General features: G+C 30.0%; 1 protein-coding gene across 1 annotated transcript in view; it reads left to right on the top strand.

Moving 5' to 3' along the window:
• The first annotated feature begins 2393 nt into the window (after positions 1-2393).
• The window catches only part of LOC145324829 (opioid-binding protein/cell adhesion molecule-like), a 130319-nt gene continuing 109958 nt past the window's right edge, over positions 2394-22754 (top strand). Inside the window, exons 1-4 of the mRNA XM_080167505.1 lie at positions 2394-2522; positions 9385-9431; positions 13078-13141; positions 19734-19801. Of these exons, the coding sequence (XP_080023631.1) occupies positions 2462-2522; positions 9385-9431; positions 13078-13141; positions 19734-19801 (240 nt within the window). The 5' untranslated portion in view covers positions 2394-2461. The remainder of the gene's footprint in view (positions 2523-9384; positions 9432-13077; positions 13142-19733; positions 19802-22754) is intronic.

Here is a 22754-nt window from a genome sequence, read left to right as displayed (position 1 = left end):
GAATAAGGAATTAATTTCGATCTTGATAAACACAAAGCTTCCTCGAAAAGAGGTTAAGACAATATGTATTGGTCTTTTGTAGAATTACCGACGTACCAAGTAAATGATAAACTGGATGCTAATTGGTATAATGAATCTTAATAGAATAGCTGTCTATCTGGAATAGCAGATTGTAAATTCACGTTTACCCCTAACGGTTTCCTAAAGACGGAAAAACGAACTGTCAAACGTTCGGGCGCACTGATTTAACAAATTATAGAGCAGCTCCGCTACTAAAAACGAAGCTAAAACGAATTCCTCTAAATTTGTATAGCCCTAAATAATGTCAATTGTCTTTAATAAAGTCATAATCTATTTTAAGCATTATAATTATTTTTTAAAGTTAAAGGGACTTTAGTAACATTATAGCATAAATAGTGCTTTATTTTGAAACGTCTCTTTTGTATATATTATGCAAATGCTATGCACCATAAGTCTCGGATAGTAATGAAAATAGATTATTTTTCAGAATACATTATCCATACATAATATGGTGTGCAATGGTTTCCACCAAACTGGAATAAATAGATTACATAATCATGGAGTAAGGGAGGAGACAATGGATCGAACATTCAAGCCTTGGGTACCTGCCCAAAGTATTCGTGAAGAATTTAGTAAGATTTTTGGGACTTTGAGTACTAGCGTGCATTTGCCGCTGAATTTGTTGTGATCATAGCAGACAAAAATCAATAGAAATAAGTAACACAATTTCTATCAGACAAAAGAATTATATTAAGATAAAGTTATTTCGGCTGGTTCTTTTTCCCAAAAAAATGTCATTTTGTGTATAGAAACTCTACTGTGATATTTGTGTAATAAACTATCTAAGAACCCATTTATTAAAATTCAAGCTTTATTGAATTGTGGTGTCAGTTAATAATGAACGAGAATGGATACAGAAGTACTAAGGTCGATTTTTCTAAATGTTAAGGAGTATTCCCCAAAAACTCGTTCTCCCATTTTGGAAAATTTTGTAAATAATGCTTGTTAATAAAATTAATAAAATAAATAAAACCCAAATGTACAAAAAATGTACTATTCATAATCGGACTAATACAGGGATCCAAAGGGATAATACATTAGCCCATAGATTGATGTACATTCCTAATAATGATTTACAAAATTATCCCTTTTGTACATTACAATTATTAGCTAAAACGTTTGGACGCTCAACCAATGAACCAACCAACTAAAATTTAAAATAAGAAAACGTTTTTAAAATGAGCAGCCCAATGTCCCCTCTCTCCCTAGTACTAATTGCATTGAAAAAATAATTCATGCGGAATTGATGTTCTACCAAAAATAATAATATGTATCAAGCAACCAAGGTTAAAGAGTTTGACTGCACAGATAGGCATGCATATCAGGGAGGAAGGGGACAATGGGCTGTTTATTACACTAGTCCCCAAAGTTTTGTACTAACTTTTTCTTATTCGTTGGCTCAAAACTTTAGGGACTTTTTTGAATTTTGATTGGTTTGTTCATTAAGTTGAGTGTCCAAACGTTTCAACCACTAATTGTAATCTACGACCCTTGTCTGGAAGTCTTGACTGTGCATAGTAATGAGTTGCGCATGTTTTTAGGTCTACTTGAATTAATCTTTTTAATTTTACTATCCGCGGAAATATGTCTAAATCTGTCAATGAATAGGTAACTATTTCTTATTTTTAGAATAAATAAACACTTTTCTAAGGTCTAACTTACACTTAGTTACTAATTTTATCAATGTGGACAATTAAAACATAAATTGGTGTACATCCCAAATTTATCTATTCTGTGGAATAGAATCAATAGTTGAAAAAGTTGCACACTGCTAGTTTGTTCCAATTAGTCCACAGAGTACTTAAACCAACGAATAAGAGATTGTGTTTATAACTCTTTGGCTACCAGTTTATTAGAATTTATGAAAGATCTTGTGGTTCCTTAGAAAATGGTCACGGTATCGCCGTAAATATCAGTCAATTAGTTTTTTGAGACAGCTTATGATATACATACCAAAGATCCAATAACACTTAAATTAAACACTTATAAGAAATAAGTTAAAATGTAAAACTTCAGTTTTGCAATATTTCAACTTTGTTGGCAAATTAATTTAATTTAATTAATTTTGTTTGTTTGAGTATTAATTAATTTAGGTTCTTTTAGTTATTTTGTTGCCCCATAGAGTTAGGGTATCGTGGGGTTTGGAGCTTCCAAAGGGTTAGGTATAGAAAAAAAACTGCCCCTCCCCCTTATTTTCAATTAATTTTTAAAGTAAGGAGAGAAGATTTATTGGTCTTGATAGTTTTAATTGTTTATACTTATTTCTAAAAAAATATTTTTTCAACACTTGAACAATATATCTCTATATTTTCAGAAAGAAATGTGTATAGAATGTAATATTTGTTGATTGATTGATTGTTAGTTTCTAATGCTGACCTGAATGATGTACTTGGGTGGACTTCAGCTGAGTATTCATCTAGCCCTCATTCTTGTCATTCCAGGTAGGATTCACTTTGGAAACAGCGCATAATATCCAATAAAAATGACGTCTTACAATACGAATGACCAATGATAGGCCAGTATACAATTTACTATTGATCAATTATATTGTATACTGGCCTTTCTTAAGTCATATGTATTGTATGACGTCATTATTTATTGGACACTATACGCTGTTTCTTAACTTTCGTGCTGTAAGTTTATCGCAGGATGGTTTTATACTTATTTACTTTTAGATTTAAGTCTTGGGATGGCTTTGGCCTATTTTTCTACCCCCTTCTTATCCCTTAAAAGACAGGGCGCCTAGATGCTAGTGGTGTAGCCGCTGGTATATAAATAAAGTTCAGATCATTAAATCCAGAATTCTTATTGCAACACAATTAACACAATATAATAAGTCAGCTAATAATCGTTTAATTTTTTAGGATTAAACTTTGCTTGGGGAAATAATATTTTTCGTTCCTCGTATTATGGCATTGAAAATATGTGACTAAATATAAAACATAAATCATTCTCGGCTAGAAGTTTCTATATGAGTTCGGAAAATTTAACGTAAATAAGGTGGTTACTCGCAATCGTAATCATATTATGTTTTTTTTGTTAGGTTAGGTTAAGTTGAATATAGTTTATCCCCTCAAGGTTCAGGAACAATTTGTCAAATGTTAAAAAAAATGCGCAACTTTTATTCTTTTGCTAACAATGCTCCCTCTCTATTCGAGGGAGCATTTGCACCTATTTAAAATAATCCCCTCAATTCTTTTCACAATAATTTGCATTCACATAAGTTTTTAGCATAGATTATCACAGGATATACTCAAAATTTGCGCTTTTGGTAACGCCGTGCTTAATTTTACTTACAATTTACAAGTTGCTGCGCATAAGAAGGAAGAATTAGGGGACAAAAAATAGACTAACACCATCTCAAAACTTAAATTTCTGGTCTAAATTGATTCTCTAAAACTCTATCATTACGGTGGTTTACAAGATTTTATTCGACAAACTAAGAAACCTTTACTAATTTATTTATAAGCTAAACATATATAAAAAAAACTTTTAAGAATCAGGAGGCTTTAAATTTTTTTTATATGTAACAGCTTACTGTTCAGTCGTATTAAAATATATTGTTATTGCTGCACTACCTACGGACTTTTTGTACATTATTATCATAATGGATAGATGTAGGTTATAATTGCTCACATATGCCCCAGGCAGTGTTTAAGCTATTTTGTGAAGGTGTTTAATACTTAAAATTTTGAACAAAATGTTTGGACATAACTCAGCTGTCAAAAGTTCGTAGCCGCCCTTTTTTTAATATCTTGCAGTTCAGTTGCTAAAACTTTAAATCTGCAGCCAGCCAGCTTTTATGTTAAAAATGTGTTGTTTTGTGCAATGTTTTAGTTGCTCCATGAAATGCTTTTATGTAGTTGTCCCTTAAACTATCAGATGCAACTTTGCTCAACAATCCTTTCCAAAGATGGATTAAATCAAAATGTTCAAACTTTTCAAATTGATTCTTTTCGTGCCGGTCCTGGTTTAGGGGTGTGTGTGTGGTAGGGGTGTTCTCACCCCGTTCCCCCTGGATTTTTAGGGGGGGGGGGCTCTCTGTTGAAGTTCTAGAGGGGGGGTGTACTGTAAATAGCAAGGGGGGGGGGACACTTCTAGGGATTAGTTCTTCTTTCCATCAGGGGGAATGGGATAACAAAAAATTATTATAATTTCTAAAAGAAAAGCTTACAACGAATTTATATTCTTATTCATTTAAAACTATTTCAATTATTAGAGTGAAGGGCAAGTTATATGTTAACCTAAAAAGAATTTAGAAAAAAAATAATAATAGAAATCCACTTATGAAAACTGTGTATCAGCTAGTATATAGATTATTACTAATGTCATAGATTGATTTATAAAGAACAAATTATATTTCTACGTAATTTTTGGACAATATAAAAAATACCAAATTTAATGTAGTTTTTCCTTTTTATTTTGAAATTAGAAAAAAACAAAAAAATGATTAAAATCCATTGAGAATCTGCCTTCCGTAAACAACAATGCTGTTTTAATAATAAGTGTAATAAACAGCCCAATGTCCCCTCCATCCCTCCCTCCCTGGTGGTAAGTGCTAAAAGGTTCTGGGAAATATTTAGTTTTCAAAATTAACACAAGCCTAAACTTTTATATACTCTAACATTGATAGCTTTATGTTGGGCCCATTGCAAGGTTAAATGCAATATTTATTAATTCACTCGTTTCATAGTCATTTTTCTACAGACATGCCTAAGTTAATATTTTGCTGAAACTAATTTTAGTAAAAAATGAAGCTCCTTATAATGCCTATAAAAAAATATTGTCATACAAATGACCAATTACAGGCCAATACACAGATTAGATTACTAATGACAGGCCAGTATTTATTTTAATTGAAAAATGGTAGGCCAGTGTGACATCATTTTTAAGCTTCTAAAAATTCCTTAATAAACTTCAATTCAACCTATACATGTATAAATTTTAGTTATTAAATTAATAATTAAATTGAAGTTTGAATTTACATTATATACAAACAATGAGAAAGAAACTTTAAAGTGAAATGCTTTAAAAAAAATCTTTTTACGGCTTAAAAATAACAAGAAAGAATAAGTTAAATCACGTTTTTCATATTATGATACCCTGTCAAAAACTTGTTTTGTGTTTTCGTAAACATAAGCATGTAGTCATAAATTAGAAAAAATTTTTAAAGGTGCATGTCTACATTATTTCAGTCGAAATTACTTTTTATTAGATCTATATTATAATCGAAGTAAATCATTAGAATGACAACATTTTTACAAACAAAATAGTTGGTTGGTTGCTTTCGACCTCTTAACACCACGTTGAATTTCTTGTAGATTAAGAACCAAATCCTTATAGAACAAACAATGCGTGTCAAAGAAAGGGGATTTCAAGATGGTTATTTTGCAATAGTAGAACTGTAAGGGAAACCAGGGATCTACAGGGATAAGACAATGGCCGATAAATTGATGTACATCCCTAATGGTGATACACAAATTTACTTTTTTTGTAGATTACAATTAGTAGTTAAAACATTTGGTTCCTGGACTCAATAAACCAAAACAAACAAAATTCAATTAAAGTCCCCAAAGTAGATATGAAAATATCATTGTAAAACCTTGAGGGACTAGCACATTAAACAGTCCAATATCCCCTCCCTTCCCGAGGGGAAACTACTCTAAACTTACTTATATGCATTTAATCACTTAAGTATGCTATGATAGATTTGAAATTGCACTCAAATTATGAAATGTCTCAGTAATATATATAAAGGAAGGGTGTGCATACATTTCCGCTTATATTGTAAAGCTAAAAAACTACCCAATTTCTATTCCTTTCAAGTCGTTTTACAAAAAGAAATATAACAACATCCATATAACCAAAGCTTTCAAACCAATGCAATGGCTAGACAAACGAACATTAACACTTGTAGAGTCAGTTTCTTAAATCATACCAAAAATTGTTAAAAACTTTTTAAAAAATCAAGCATGTTTTAAATGGATGTACGGACTTTTTAGTAAAGACTATAAAGTGCTTTTTAAATCGTAACTAACTGTTTCATCAAACAATGTTTGATGTAAATAGGACAATTCGAACATTCCCAAATAAACTATCTTTTACGGACGGACGGATCGACCTTAACTATAGAAAATCCTTTTGAAATAAGCGGTAGTGAAGACTTACCTATATAGGAAGCTGGAATAAGATATTTCATTCAATTTAAACAAAATATTTGATGATTCATATTTGTATTTATGCATAATCAGTTATGAAATGATACTACTAAAATATTAAATGCTCTCTCAATGAAAAGTGTATAATAAGAAAATTTAATTGTTTCCTAGTAAACTTTGACCTAACCCCCTTCCCCTCATTAAAAAGCACTAAATACTTCAGGAATAGAGTGGTTTCCATGATCTTATTGTACAAACATACAGACAGATATTCTAGCATAGAGGATACTTAACTATGTCTCTGATTTGTAAATATTAAAGTTTCAACTTGTTGTTAGGTATAAGTTTCACTTTCTTTCAAATGTTAAAGCAAAAGATGTTTTAGAATAGATGCATACCAAGGAGGAACGGGTCACTGGACTTGGAATTATACTTAGATACCCAAAGTTTCGTTTAAAACATGTTCTCTCATTTGTTATTTTAGAAACTTTGGGAACTTTTAAAAACTTAACACCAATTATTTCAATGCACATTTTTTTTGTTGAGATTTACATCAATTTATCGTCCATTGTCTTATACTGATACAAACTTTAAAAAAAACAGTTATTTTTATGTTTATTTAAAGATGAAATATTTTACAAAATAGGTCATTTTGAATTGTTATGCGGTTAGTTTTCAATTTGCTATGATAGAGTGCTCAGAGGATGTTTATAACCAGGGACGTCTAAGCTTTTTTAAATAGAAATGAGAGGTTTCAAATTCTTAGGGGATATTCTAATATAATTTTTAAAACTTTAAGGTGGTCAAATGAGGGTTTTTCAAAGTTTGAGAGGGGTAAAAACACCTCTATAAGTAACACCCACCCTTGGACGTCTATGGATATAACTTTCTATATTCTTTAACTTTGTTGTTAAAACTTAAACTTGGCACTCTCCGTCGTTTATCATTTGTTTGACATACTTTGTCATTTCTCCCCTGGTCCTTGTTAGTAGAGAAGCTACTCTATAATTGAAGTATGTCTGTTCGTTCAAACCATTGACCGTCACTCATAGAAAAAGTCTCGGCTTTTGTTTCCTTAACAGTATTTTTTTTATCTAAAAGTCAAACTTAATGGGCTCTTTTTTCGCCTTGTCAAGAAATTATACTATAGAAATTTTAAAATATATGTTTGAGGACTGTTAAAAAGTTCCCCTAAACGAGTCACAAATTAATTAACATACTTTTAAATTATTGTAGAAAGGGATAGGCAGGACTCCCCAATTTCGATTTAATGGATGTGTTTACCTCCCCTTCCGCACGTCACTGTTTTAAATAACAGGACACGATAACCTTTATTAATTTGACCCATTTTATTATTTTTCTTTACTTTTCAATTGGCATAGATATATGATGATTCAATGTACATTGTTTGCCATACCATATGGATTTCTGTTTAAATTAAAGTCACTGTAAGAAATTAAATATTTAATAGTCAAATTTAAACCTTTACGACATTGAACGACCCACTCATTTATTTATCTTAATATTTGCCCATTCATTTTATTGAGGATATAAAGCTTTATTTAAATGAATTTTTATGTGTGGTAAATATACAGAATATAGAAGCCCTCCCCCCATCCTTTCCAATTTACAGACCAACTTTTAGTTTTGTAGAATGTTGCTGAGTAGTGTTTAGCATTAAAAGAGGGTTCATTGGGCTGTTTATTACACTAGTCACCAAAGTTTTATTATAATGTTTTCTTACTCGTTGGCTTTAATGAATTTTAATTGGTTGATTCATTAAGTTAATTGTTCTTAGATTTCCCCCACTAATTGTAATCTACAGAAGAGGTAATTTTGTGTATAATCATTGGGGATGTACATCAATTTATGTACCATTGTCTTATACCTTTAGTTTTTAGAGTGAACATTGTGGTAGTTGTTAATTCTCTATAATCAATGCAGAATATGTTCATACAAATCCGTAAAAGTTACTTGAATTAAGCCTGGATTCATTGTTTATTTACACAGTTTGTGTTCTCAATTTTGACTATATCGAATTAAGAATTTGACGTTAAAGAAAATATAACATCATTAAAATTACTAGGGATTTAGAAATGTAAAAAAACAAGTTGTTTTGAAAGAACGACTCAAAATAATCCTTGCAATCTGAACGAAAGTGTCCACGCAAAATGAACATTCTTTTTCCAATTATGAAAAATGTCCTATTTATTACTTTGAAAGTTAATTCTGAAAATCTAAAAACAAATATGTGAATATTTGTTTTAAAACTAAGTTTTAACAAGTTTTTTGATTGATTGTGTCATTTATTTAAACTGTGACATACCAAAGACTTAAAAATTATGTACGGGCGCCACGCATTCCAAGGCACTGCGAAAGGACAAACAGACAAATGTTGTGCGATAAAATAGACCTGTTGACATTATTGAGATTGTGGGGACACTATTTGCAGCAATATCTGTGCAGCACTCAATCTTAAAACCAAACTTTAACTTGATGTCCCTACAAAACTGAAAAGCAGTTTTAGCATTTGGAATTATGGAAACTACTTTACAGCTCACTTTGTCCGCCTTTCCTTCCATACAGATTTGGGAGAAAAGAACCTTTCTTTTATTAAATAGACAGCTTCAATTTTTTATGAAGATAAGTTTTATGAATGTATTTTGAATCATTATCTTAAATGCTATAGGGGTCTTTTTTTACAGCTCCTGTGAGAATTTGGTTTTTAAGATTTAAAAAAATAATATTTACTTAGTAAATTTTTTGTCCATTTTTTTTTTTTTTAGCTTTTCTTGGTATTTTTATAATTTGTTTTATTTAGAAACTTTATAATTATTTGAAATTAATTACATTCAAATTTGCCTCTTGAAACAATTTGATTGTTTTTATAATTTACTAGCGACAATGCCCACAGCATCTAGGTGCTCTGAATTCGAAGATTGGCTTAAAACCCTCCCAAGACTTAAATCTGGAAATAAAAAAAGGCTAAAGCCATCTCAGGACCTATGTGAAGCCAATACCCAGTCGGATCAGTAGTTATTGAGATCTTCAGACATAAATCTCTTACTACTTTGCATAATAGAGATTAAATTATATATAAACTTCTCACCTTAAATTTAACATTAATTTTTATTCTTTTTTTTAGTTGGAAGATCTGGGTTTGCTGAGAGTGAAGTGACAATTCTTACAAGGAAATCAACATTGTTATAATTTATAACAAGGATAAAAAATTCTAGATAAAATATCTGATATTGTAGTAAACTTAAATTGCTATAGTGACATATAAACAATATAATTCAACCGCATATTCTCTTTTTGTCTTTTCCTTTTATTAATTCTCCAAAATTAATTTATTTTCTATAAGATAATATAAAAAAAATTATCCTAATATGTAAAGAAGTAAGCTTTTTTTGTCTGTAGCGAAGGATCTCGCTAACCGCTGACCTGATATGGTTCTCTTTGAAGTGCAGCTTCTTATAGGTCCAGGAAGGTTTTTAACTATTTTGAGGAATGTATCTTTACCATTCAAATAAAAAATGTTCCCTAAAATGTTTTTACTTTTTCTTTTTAAAATTGAAAATAAAATTAGAGTCAAAAAAGTAAAATTACCATCATCAGTTTATAATCAAACACACATTCATAGACGTCCAAGGGGGGGGGGGGGGTAATGGGGCGATTACCCCCCCCCCAAACGATTTTCCCCCAAAATTTTTTAATTTTACCCACCCTATTTAAAATTTACCCCTACCCTGGGGGTGCCGTAGGCCCCCCCAACCATTTAGGAGGGGGTAAATACCCCCCCCAAAATAAAAATCTCTAGTAAAAAAAATTTTTGCGCGCTTCGCGCGCATTTTTAATACTATATATTTAATAAAATTTAAATTACCCCCCCCAAAAAATTTTACCCCGGGGGTAAATTTTGGGGGGGGGGGGTAAACTAAATTTCAGATTTCAGGGGGGGTAATTACCCCCCCCCAAGCAAATTTTACCCCCGGGGCGACCTTCGCGCGCCAATTTACCCCCCAAAATACAAATTACCCCCCCCTTCAAAAAATTTTACCCCCCCCCCCAAAAAAAGCTTGGACGCCCCTGCACACATTTAAGCACATTTATGTATACAGTACACACTCAAACACATTTCAGCAGCCAAAAATAGTTTTCCAAAAAAAACCTTACATCATCAATACAAATAAAGACAACCTTGAAAAATAATAAATTGGTGTTTTTGAATAAAAATGCATTACACAATGATAATGTATAATAAGTTATGTGTTAATAGTTTAATATTTTTCATTAAAAAAAAGAATTACTTTATTTATGAATTAGAATATATACATATGTTCCAATTGGGTTTTCCAACGACCCTTTTCCTAAACCACATTAAGGTTTTGTCTCCATCCCTCCCCCCTCAAATGCTGGAATTTAAACCACTAAAATTATAGTGTTCAACAGTTGAGGATATGAAAGGGAATTTAATGCATCACATATAATCAAGTTTTAATCTTTAAAGGTATGAAAATGTAAATGGCCAATTTGAATTGGAATAAATCGAATAAGTATCAGTCAATTAAAATCTTAGAGATAACAAAAAATTACAAATGGTTCTTTTCTATTCAAAAAAAATTATATAAAGGTGTGCAAAAAAATGCGGAAATTTTAAAAATTGAAATTGCGCGGCTTGTGTTAATAGTAGAAAAATGTTATGCATATCGTTAGAACCGTAAGGAAGTCTATTTTTTGGAAATATAAAAACAATTCCTGTGCTACGTGTAGTTTAGGAGCGATGTGGTAAAATGTCCCAACTGCCTTAAAACTTGATTTGCGAGTAAATCATTAAAGATTAAAGTATATAAAAAAATAACGTTATGCATACCATTAGAACCGCTATGAAGTCTATTTTATGGAAATATAAAAACCATTGCTGTGCTACTTATAGTTTAGGAGCAATGTGGTAGAATTTCCCAACTGACTTAAAACTTGACTTGCGAGTAAATCATTCAAGATAAAAAAAGGGTGTGCAAAAATGCAGAATTTTTAAAATTCAAACTGCTCGGCTTGTGTGAATAGTAGAAAAATGCTATGTATGTCGTTAGAACCATCATAAGCTCTATTTTTTTAAAATATATGTACGATTTTTGTGCTATTTTTAGTTTAGGAGCTTAATTGATAAATGTGTTAAAAGTGGAATTTTTTTTTTTTTACTTTTAAGTCAGTTGAGACATTCTACCAAATAGCTCATAAATTATATGTAGCACATGAATAGTTCTTATATTTCCAAAAAATAGACGTCATAGCGGTTCTAATGGTATGCATAACATTTTTCTACCATTAACACAAGCTGAGCAAATAGAATTTTAAAAATGTACGTATTTTTATTTGCATACCCTTTAATTTGATCTTTAATGATTTACTCGCAAGTCAAGTTTTAAATAAGTTGGGACATTTTAACACGTAGCTCTGTAACTATACAGAGCAGAGGAATTGTTCTTATATTTCCAAAAAAATAGACTTTTTAGCGGTTCTAACGACATGCGTAACATTTTTCTACTATTAACACAAGCCGCACAATTTTAATTTTAAAAATGTCCCCATTTTTTTTGCACACCCTTTATTATTAGAAATTTAAAATCTATGTACTTATTTTCAGAACTAAACCTCTCTAAAAAATAATGTTATCCTTCTAAATGCTGTTGTTTGGGAATATCAAATACACTTTATTGAGGTACATTTAAGATTTGAAATAAAGGGTCTCCAACTGTCTAATGTACAACATCAATATGGATACACACCAAAATTGATGTATTGAAAATTGATTGCATCAGAGAGGTTTTTCTATGCATGAAATGAAACACTCACAGTACATACTCACTAAAATGTGCACACACAAAATAAAAATCAAGGGAAGATGATAATCATACAGATATCAGATTTTGCCTTCAAAGAAAAACCATTAGAGATATATTCTTGGTTGGAAAGGTAATCTAGATATGTAAATTGTTAGTAGCAAAGCTACTCAGACATTTCAAATACATAAATTAGTAAATATTTTCTAGTAGAGCTTGATACTTGCGAATAGAAAAATTGTTGAATTTGAAAACTCTTCTGTTAAAATTTCTAAATGTATTTTTTATCTATAGAAATTTTGTACTTCCATGTACTCAGATTATAACTTAATGTTTTGTGAAACATTAAAACTAAAATTTAAATTTTCATAACATTTCCTAAAAATATGTAATTCTATTTAGAAATTCGGCAAATGTATCAAAAATTCTGAAAACTTTCACAAAGATGAAAGCAAAAGTATAATGTAAATTGAGATTATGAAACATAAAAACCACTTCACAAAAAAGTTAAAATGCACAATTTTTTAGGAAGTAAGTTAAAACAATTAAAACTAATAGCTCAAAACTATTTTGCAGAAAAAATATAATTTTTGTATTGCACTTTATTTGGCACTTTGCTGCACATTAGGCATTTGCCAAAATTGTCATCAAAATTTAAGTTTAAAAAAATTGTAGGAAAAAGAAGTTATTTTGTTAACATTTGCTTTTATTGTTTCAAATTTTTAGCTCAGATTTCAGTTTCAAATATTGATATTAAATTAAATATGCATTTCCGCAAATGCTACTGCAATTGGCATTTAAGTTGACATTTAAACTCTGATGATTTAAAATATATTTTATTAAAATTGCCATACAAATGTTTTAATTAGTTCTCTATAATTTCATTAGTTCTATGTAAAATCATTAAATATGATTGAGTATGTTTTATAAAAATACTAGATTTTCAAAAAACTATTTTTATTGTGATTCATAAACATGTTGATTTAATATGCAGGCCACAAAAAATCTCTGAATCTGTAGGTTTCAATGTAACTCTTCCATGTGCCATCAAAAATCTAGGTGAGTGAAATTTTTTTATTTATTTATATGATTAGTTGTCTTTAAAACTTACATTTTGGTGAAATATATTTCCATTATGACAATTATAAAATTAATTTACAATATTCTCACTAGAAGCATGTAAAGTTTATTATTTTTTATATACATCAACCAAAAAAGTTTTTAAATTGTTTATCAAAAATAACAAGTGTTGAAAGGATATTGCTATTTTTCATACTATTTATTAGATAATGTAATAAGAAAAGAAAACAAGTTGTTTACTGAAAGTTTTGTAAATAAGGATTAATGAGATATCATGTTATTTTTGGTGTTTTCCTTTTGCTGCATTTTATAAACAAATAAGAAAATACTTTTTTTTTATGTTTTAGATTTCTAAATTAATTCTTACTGCGCTTTTAATGAAAAGTATTATTTTATTCAAATTAAATAATAGTAAAATTTTTTGTTGTTTAATCTTTTTTTTCTCTGGTCAAAAATAAAACAAGAATGATAGGAATCATGATTATTAAACAAAGTGAACAGTTTTTTAGCATCCCAATCCTGTATTATGTCTTTACTCAAACTTTTCATATTTACATATTATACATTTATCCAGGATGATAACATCCAAAAGAACCCAAGCATAGAAAAATGTTCAGACGTTAAGTTATTATAAAAAAAACTAAAGAAAAGAGAGAGAATACACAAAAACTCAAGAAAGTTATGAAACCTTTAAAGGATTATGTTTTAAGTCTTTTGAAGCATGACCAACAAATAGACAGACAATACAATGTACAGAATAGAAGCACATATATTATAAGTATATTTAGATGTCTATCTTCCATAGCATCTGAGAAAATCATATTTCCCTCATAACGTTCTGACTGAATGACATACAAATTATCATATAGAGAAGCCTTGCTAATAAAAACTAGATTGGTTATAAACCAAAAGAAAATTTCACTATAAAGTCAAAAACGCACCTCTTAGCATATTTTAATTTATATAGTAAAAATACAATAAAAGTATTGTGTAAATCAACATTGTCATTTTAATTTTAAATGTGTAAACATCTATTGAATACTTATTTGAACTAGTTGTTTTGATATCTTAATATGGGGATCAAATTTAACAGACAAAGATAGTCATATAGAGTCTGCAACGACAAAAACTGTTCAAGATGCAATTATATGCAGGGTTGAGGCTCACACACACATACATCCTGTACACAGACACACACACACACACTTTTTCAAGTAAAGTCAACATTTGGTTAGAATGGCCTTTAAAATATTTTAAATAGGAGCATTAACATTCAAACTCAGTTTACAATTCCTTTACCCACCCCATTCCCCCCTTCCCCCCCCCCCGACCCCATCCTATTTTACATTTCAAAGAAACTTTTTCATTCTCTCTACTGTCTTAAACCATCTATTTCATGAAGTTAGAATAATTTCATTTCAAAAATGATTTTACAATTTTGTGTGTTTTTTCCATGCTATGTAAAGTAAAGTAAAATAAAATATTTATAAATGATATGTCCTTCACATGAATTTGGCTATGATAAAATTTTGATATAAAATGTGAAGGAAAAAGCAGTCTGCATTTATTGGAGATTTAAATAACATTCCAATAAAACAGTAAATAATGTAAGATTAAAGCAAATTATATTTTATTAAAATTGCAATATTTTCGCAATTAGATGATTAAAAATTATCTTTTTTTGTATGTATTTTTTCATACAATTCTGATATTTATAATTGATAGATATACCCATATTCTGTTACATTTATGATTTTAGCTAAAATTTGAAAGTACCGTTTCATTGCCTAACTAAATGTTGAATACCAGGCTAGCCAAAGCAAAATCAGCCAAAATCAGGGATAGACAATTTTTTTCATAGCTGTGTCTTTTGACAACATCCATAAGTAGCGAAGCTAAAAAACATGGAAAAACATCCAGAATGAACTATAGAGTATTTAAACACAAAATAAAAATTTATATAAAATTACGATACCTTTCATGATTTATAATGTGGAAAACTAGGAATCGATCTAGTACCCCAACCAATAAGCAAATCTCACCAAATTGTGCAGAATTTGAATTTATTTAATCCTTGAAAATTTTAGACTTCTATCTTTAATAGGAATCGAGAAAATCATGAAAACTTAAAAATATAGGAATCGATCTAGCACCCCAATTATTTGACATATCTCAAAGAAACTAAAAATTTCAGCTGTCTATCTTTTATAGGAGCCGAGTAAATCACGTTTCCCCCAAAACGTTTCAGACATACAGACGGACATTTCAAATTGTAGAGTAGCTTCCCTACTAAAAATATCTAGTTTACTGGGTATTCTGGAAGGGAGGAAAAATTAAGAAAATTAAAATAATTTTGAATAGCTAAATATATTTATTCAAATTTCTACATATAATCAGAGTTCTAAATGGATGAGACAATGGCTAATAAATTGATGTACATCCCCAACATTAATGATACACAAAATTACCACTTCAGTAGGTTACAGTTAATGGTGGAGACTCAACTTAATAAACCAACCAATAGAAATTCAAAAACAGTCCCCAAGAGTTGTTAACGAATATGAAAATATTATTATAAAACTTTAGGGACTAGTGTGATAAACAGTCCAATGTCCTCTCCCTCCCTGGCATATAATGGTGAATGGAAGATGCCAGCCCTGCATAAAATATCCAACACGATTATTCAATATTCAGCTTTTTATACAAACAGTTAAAATTAAATTTTCCTTCTTGTCCTATAGTAATATTTTTTGGAAGATTTACCCCTATCCTCAAGGGCCTTTTCAAAATGGGAGTAAACCCAAAAAATATTTATATTTTGGGGTAGATTTATCTTGAGGCCGAATTTATCCGTAGGGAGAAGTACCTTCTGATAAATAGACTAAAACTTGCACTGTAACAATACTAAACTTTCCATAAAAAAACTTAATAGAAATAAATACTTACAGACAAGACTAACAACCTGTTACTTTATTAAATGGGATATGGTGGATGTCTTTTTCCTTTTTTTATTGTTTTTTTTCAAAAAGAACTTTTTTGATTTACCATTCTAACGTCATATGACATTGGTCGAAAAAATTATCACTAATTATGATACACAAAATTACCCCATCTGTAGAAAACAATTACTTGTTGAAACGTATGGAAACAAAACTTATGAACCAACCGATCAAAATTCAGCAAAAGCCATCAAAGTTGTTAAGCCAACGAATAAGAAAACGTTTTTATAAAACTTTGGGGACTAGTGTAATAAACATCTCAATGTCCCCTCCCTCCCTGACTTTTGATGCAACTATGTAATATTTATTGTTTGTCAAAATCAAATTTGAATGTTTGATGGTGTTGAATTTAATTCAATTTAAATACACATGGACAAATTTTATGGTTTTGGAATAGAAATATATAATTCAGGGCTCGGCAGCCGCATTCCAACTACGTGTAAGCCTCAGTGAAAACATCTTCTTATAACTTTAAAATTCGATGTATAAACCTGTTCCTTAACAGAAAATTAATCTTTCAGAATATTATTTTTTGTTTACAAGTGGGTTTAAAATTGAAGCTTATGTGCGGTTGAGTCGCGGCTGCCGAGCCCGGAATATATCATGTAAACACACTTCAACCAGTATGTAATTAAAAGATATCTAGTCATGGTATTAGGAAAACTGAACGAAAAGGAGCCTGATAAGAGAAAGAAAGAAAGAGAGAAAGATAGAAATAAGATCAAAATTAAGAAAAATAAGATTGTAATTAATATAAAATAAATAAAAGGAAAAAGATAAAAATATGAAACTTTCTGGAGGTACACTCAGAAATCAATGGCCGATGAATTGATGTTCATCCCCAATGATGATACACAAAATTACCCTTTCTGTAGATTACAATAAGTGGTTTAGTGGTTAAATCGTTTGGACACTTAAATGAAGCAACCAATCCAAATTTAATAAAATTTCCTAAGTTTGTTAAGCTAACAAATAAGAAAACGTTATTATAGTTTATGGGTACTAGTGTAAGAAACAGCCCAATTTGACCTCCCTCGCTAATAAAAACAAAATTGTAATTTAACTTTTAAATGATGAAAAAAAAACTAAGTTAACTAGAGAATAGACTCGAGGAAATTAAAGAGCAACACCAAATAAAAGAAGGAGTGAGATAGAAAAAAAGTCTAAATTCAAAAGAAAGAGTTCAGTTGAAAAAAAAGATATAAATTGTCAGTTGCATTTTAATATCCGTTTTCATTTCACAAAATGTTTTTTTTTCGGAGAAAAAAATAGATTGAATAATACAATAGAAAACAATATACATAATATAGGTTCACTTCAGGGATTTGCAAACATAAAAAATTTATTTTTTGTCCATACAGTAAATATACAAGATTTTCCACCCATTTCATTGGCAAAAACTTGTATATGTTCAATTTTGTTAGATTGGATGTTTCCTTTCATTGCGGCCCGTAGACCTTGGATGAGAAGCTTTTTATAATATTTTATTTTATTAGGGACACAAAATAGTCTCAAAAAAGTACAAAGTACAATTTTACCCCCAAAAAAACTAAAAATGATATTTTGTCTCCTTTATACTTTACTGAAATATGTGTAAAAGAAAATTCTTCAGATGAAATATCCCTGAAAAAATATATTAGTACAATTACAATTTAAATAGGTTCACAAATTTAGTGTTCTTTAAAAAAAACTAGCGGCTTCGCACCTAGCCTGTAGGGGCTTTGCCCCATGAGGTAGTTTTTGAAAAAATAAAAAATAAAAAAATTTCGGGTGCTGCAAACCATACTCTCTCCCAATTTTTTTATATTTTTTGAGGGAGGGGAAATTTCATTTTTTTGGGGTTGGGGGTATCCCACCCCCCAAGAAAATAGCTTAAAACAACCACAGGACCAATAGGTATATACCCTGAAGAGTAGAATCCGATCGGTTCAGGGGTTACCAAGATCTTAAGCTTCAGACGGACGGACGGACAGACAGACGGACAGACATCAAGCTACTTTGTATTATAGATAAAGTTAAAAAAGATAGAAGAAAATGACGTTTTAGTTAAAATAATCGGGTATAGTCCCTTTCGTGGCACCGTCTCTTAAGTGGCGTTTCGTCGTATTTCACTCCTCTATATATCCCCTGCGGGACCAATTGCCTAACGCTGCGGGGCAAGCAGCTAACCTGACTTAACCTATTCTGAAATAACTTATCAAAAGCTGCTGTATAAATACAAAGAATCGCCCTTTAATTGGCGTTGTCACAAAATGCACCACAATCCAAAAAATCTTCACAACAAAGCTATAATAAATTTCATATAAGATAGGTTATTGGTGACATATTCTCCCCCCCTACTGTTTCAAACTGACAGACATAATTAAAGAAACAGATGGAAGGTTTATTATAACTATTTTGAAGGAGGGTACCACCACCCTCCAAAGAGAAACAAAATGACCCCCAAATGCCTCTAGGGGCGTAGCCTCTAATTATAAATATAAATGAAGAGTGCAAAAGATGACAAAGACGAAGGAAAAGACAAAAAAAGACAGAGGTAAAAATGAATTAGTGCTGGAAAGATTAATGAGTAACAAGTGCAATTTTTGAGAAGTCTCGTCAGCTGCTTTAAACTTATTATCCGCTGTGTCTGATTTAAAAAAATAGGGGGAAGTTTTTTTTTGCTTTCAGCTGCATGCTTTTGGTAAATCAGATTTTTATAAACCCTGTAGCTGGCAAAAATTGATCTTGTAATATATAAAGATTTCGACAACTATTTATCTGATTGAGTTCTCTAGTTTAGGGAAGCTTCACATAGGCCCCAGTATGGTTTTTAAAAACTTTTAGATTAAGGACTTTGAAAGGTTTTAGGCTATTTTTTCAATTTCCAATACATAGCCTCTAGATGCTAGAAGCGCAGCTACTAGTTAATGTTTATAACAATAAGCTGCTAATGTAAATGCGGCTGGTTAGCACTGCAATTTCTTCTTCTCAGCATCTAATTTTTATTATGAGTCAAGTCTAATATCCAGTTTTATATACAAATATTCTTCATAATTTTGTTTTACTTATACATTTTAAAGAATCATAATGTATATACCTATTGCTTTGATTGAAATTCTCATTTTGAAGTAATTTTGAATTAAATTTATCAATCTTGTTATAAAATCTTAATTTTTTATCTTGAAATTTGATACTATACTTTCTCGAAGGATTAAATTCTAATTTTGCATTTGATCCCAAATTTGCTGAAACATTACTTGCACTTCATGACTTGGCATTATCCTTTTTATTTTGGTTGAGTCACTGAATTTGTGATTCAATTTTCGAGCAAACATGTGTAAAAACTTTCTCATAAATTTCTCCCGGTTTTAAGTTATCATTAATCCAGAGTATCATCTGCTTTCAATGGGATGCTCTCAATATAGAATATCATGGAAATTAATATCAAACAGACTTTGATTGCATAACCTTTATTTGGAAGTCCTAACTGTGTATAGTAATGAGGTACAATTTAGGTACAATTTTTAATATCTCTAGTATGAAGCATTGTGAATCAGACTTTTCTTATGATATGATCATCCTTGTTTCAGGAACTTCAGTGGTGACATGGTACAAAGGTGATCAAGTTTTAACAGCCAAGGACTTCATTGTTTTACAGGTAAAAAATTTGTTGAAAATATCTAACATAAAAACTATTCAAAGCTTTCCTAAATGTCTAAAAATAACATTATTTCTAAATTATAACTTTGAAATCTGCCATTCCATTATATTTGATATGGGCCTTTGATTTTGCATTACAACTTCCTTCTTCTATATATGGGCCTTTCAACCTTGAATATGTGATTCAAGATTTTTGGTTTAAGGTTGATATTCTAAAAAGCTGTTTAACTATGTCTAAACTTTATTAACTAAGATTCTCCATTAGATTGTTGTTCGAATACCCTAATCAAAGAGTAGCTGTGGTTTTAATAAAATAGGATAATAGTTCTATCAATGTATAATAAGAAGTTTCAAATTAGAAATATTTTTCTTTCTATATCTGAACATTTTTTAAAACCTTATTTAATAACTTTGAATATGAAGTGTAATTGTAAAATAATATTGAAAGTTTGTGAGCACCATGAGAACAATATGAGCATCTAGCACCAGGTGTTAAATATCAATAGGAAATGCAAGGCAAAATTAAACAAGGGTGGAGATATACATAGGCAATTTAAAATGTTTAAGGAACAGTTTATGTTATGTTCTTATTGTGTTCTTTAGGCGATCAAACCATAATAATGAACATTTAGTGAACATGTTAAACAGTGTTAAAATCATCACCATGGTTGTAAGAAAAACTAGGGTAGAGTTACACAAAGGCAATTTAAAATGGTTAAGGAACAGTTCATGTTATGTTCTCCTTTTTTTCTTTATAAGATTAAACCACAATAATGAACTCTAAGTGAACATGTTTAATGGTGTTATACTTAAACAATAATTATGTGTGGTAAGAAAAACATGGTAGAGTTACACAAAGTTAATTTAAAAAGTTAAAAGAAAAGTTTATTTTTTTTTTTAATACAGAACTAGTAAGCAGATATTAATTTTTCAATCAATACGATAAGGTTTAGCGCAAAGGTTCCTTCAAATCAGGGAACAATATTTCAAACTTTTCTTAATCTAATGTTTTAAGGATCTATAAGCCAGGTATGCAGAATGGTTATATTTATCTGAAGACAATATTACATTTATAATATATATTTATATGTGTAATAAATTCTTTTCTTACTTGCATACTGCAAGGTCAGAAATATATTAGAATTATTACCATAGATGTATAATCATCTAAGATCATGATACAATTGATCAAAACAAAAAGAGCATTGTGTATCCAACCTCCTAGGACAATTAAGACTGTTCAAACATTTCCTAACACTGCTCTAAAACCCCCTTTACAGAGGTCTACACCTCATTAAACAGCCAAGCAGGTCTTCAAGTTAAAACAGTCTAACATTGGCTTTCTGAATGTAGGCTCACATCCACCTACAACCCTTTCTTGATATTTGTATTACACCACCCTAAAGCTCACACCCCTCTAAACTTCTAATTGTTGGTTTAAAGATGATTTCTAAAAAGCTTAAAGCAGTATCACGCACCCCCTTGGCAACAATCTGTGAACGTCACTGTTTGAATTAAAAGTATTATGATAATTATAGCAACTAATAATTAAAGATTACTTTTTAATTGTACTGATCCAAAGTAAGACTTTTATACAATCCAAAATAGTTGCCTTTAAATTGCATTTGTCCTTTATTTATAAGTAGAATACACGTGTTTTGTAGACTCTAAATGATTAGATAATTTTCAAAAAATCTATAACATTTGATCTAATATCAATCCATAAAGTATTACCCCAATAACTGATATTCCATAAAAGTGCATAAGACCTTTTGGCCAATGTGTGTGTGTGTGTAATTTTTTTATGGCTGCTCTATAAATCATTAATTATTTTTTAAAATAAATTTAAGTGTAAGAAAAAAAAGAAAAATGCATTATAAAAAATAAAATTTGCAAGGTAAAAACTCAATTTGCAGCATTAAGATATCTTTATTCTTATCCTTTAACAATTGGTTTGATCATTTTAGGTTCATTCCCTATTTAAGTTGAGATTTTGTACATTTTATGTTGTCATCCTTGTTTATTTGTTCCTGGCCATAAAAGGCACTTGAGTTATGTAAAACTTATATCATATCAGTTTTAGTCTCAAAAATGCAATATTTCAGTGCATTTAATATTAGAAGAAAAATGATATATACAACCTTAAAATTAAAGTCTATGACAGAATTTTAAATAAATTATGAAAATTACTTCATATGGTATAGTTTTATAATAAATTGAAAATCGCAAAAAGAGTAATTTAAATAAGAAGTTAAAGAGTTGGAGGTTATAAACGAAATAGGTTAAGGTTATAGAATGATTATGCTCCATAGAATTAGGGAAAAGCAAGCAATATAAGAAGGATGACAAAAACCAAATTCAATCAATAATTAATGCCAATAAATAAATAACAGACAGACACACAGCAAAAACTAATTACCAAGAAGTTTTGCATGAAGTAGCTACTTTCCTCTCCTAATAAACAAAAACAATATTTAATATTAGTAACAAAGCTGATTTAGTTAACTTTATACCAAAAATACTTAGCAAAATAAGTAATGATGATTAAACTAATCTCTTATATTTACATTTCAAATAATGTGCTCGAAAAAACTTGTTTTTTGATTTAACTGAAGGGGAGTTGGGAAACAGGAACGGGGGTTGTGGGAAAATTCTAACTTAGAATTGTTTGTCAGAATCACATTCTCCTTTCCCTGGTTGTATTATTAGCCATCCATATTTATGACGGACTTACAGATTTGCAGACTAAACAAATTAAAGAAAAGCTACACTACCAAAAAAACATGTTTATTCAAAGTTATTGCATTGAAACTCGTCTAAATATCTTTGGATAATATTGACAGCCTGCAGTCGATAAAATTGATGAAACATAACTATAATAATATACACAGAAGTCATTTATTCAAAGAAAATATCCAACCCACCCCTCCTCCTCGGAGCCCAACTATGGG

Source organism: Acartia tonsa, chromosome 7 (assembly GCF_053477335.1).
Source record: "Acartia tonsa isolate MP-2025a chromosome 7, ASM5347733v1, whole genome shotgun sequence".
NCBI lineage: Eukaryota > Metazoa > Arthropoda > Copepoda > Calanoida > Acartiidae > Acartia > Acartia tonsa.
This window is presented reverse-complemented; position numbering and strand designations above follow the sequence as displayed.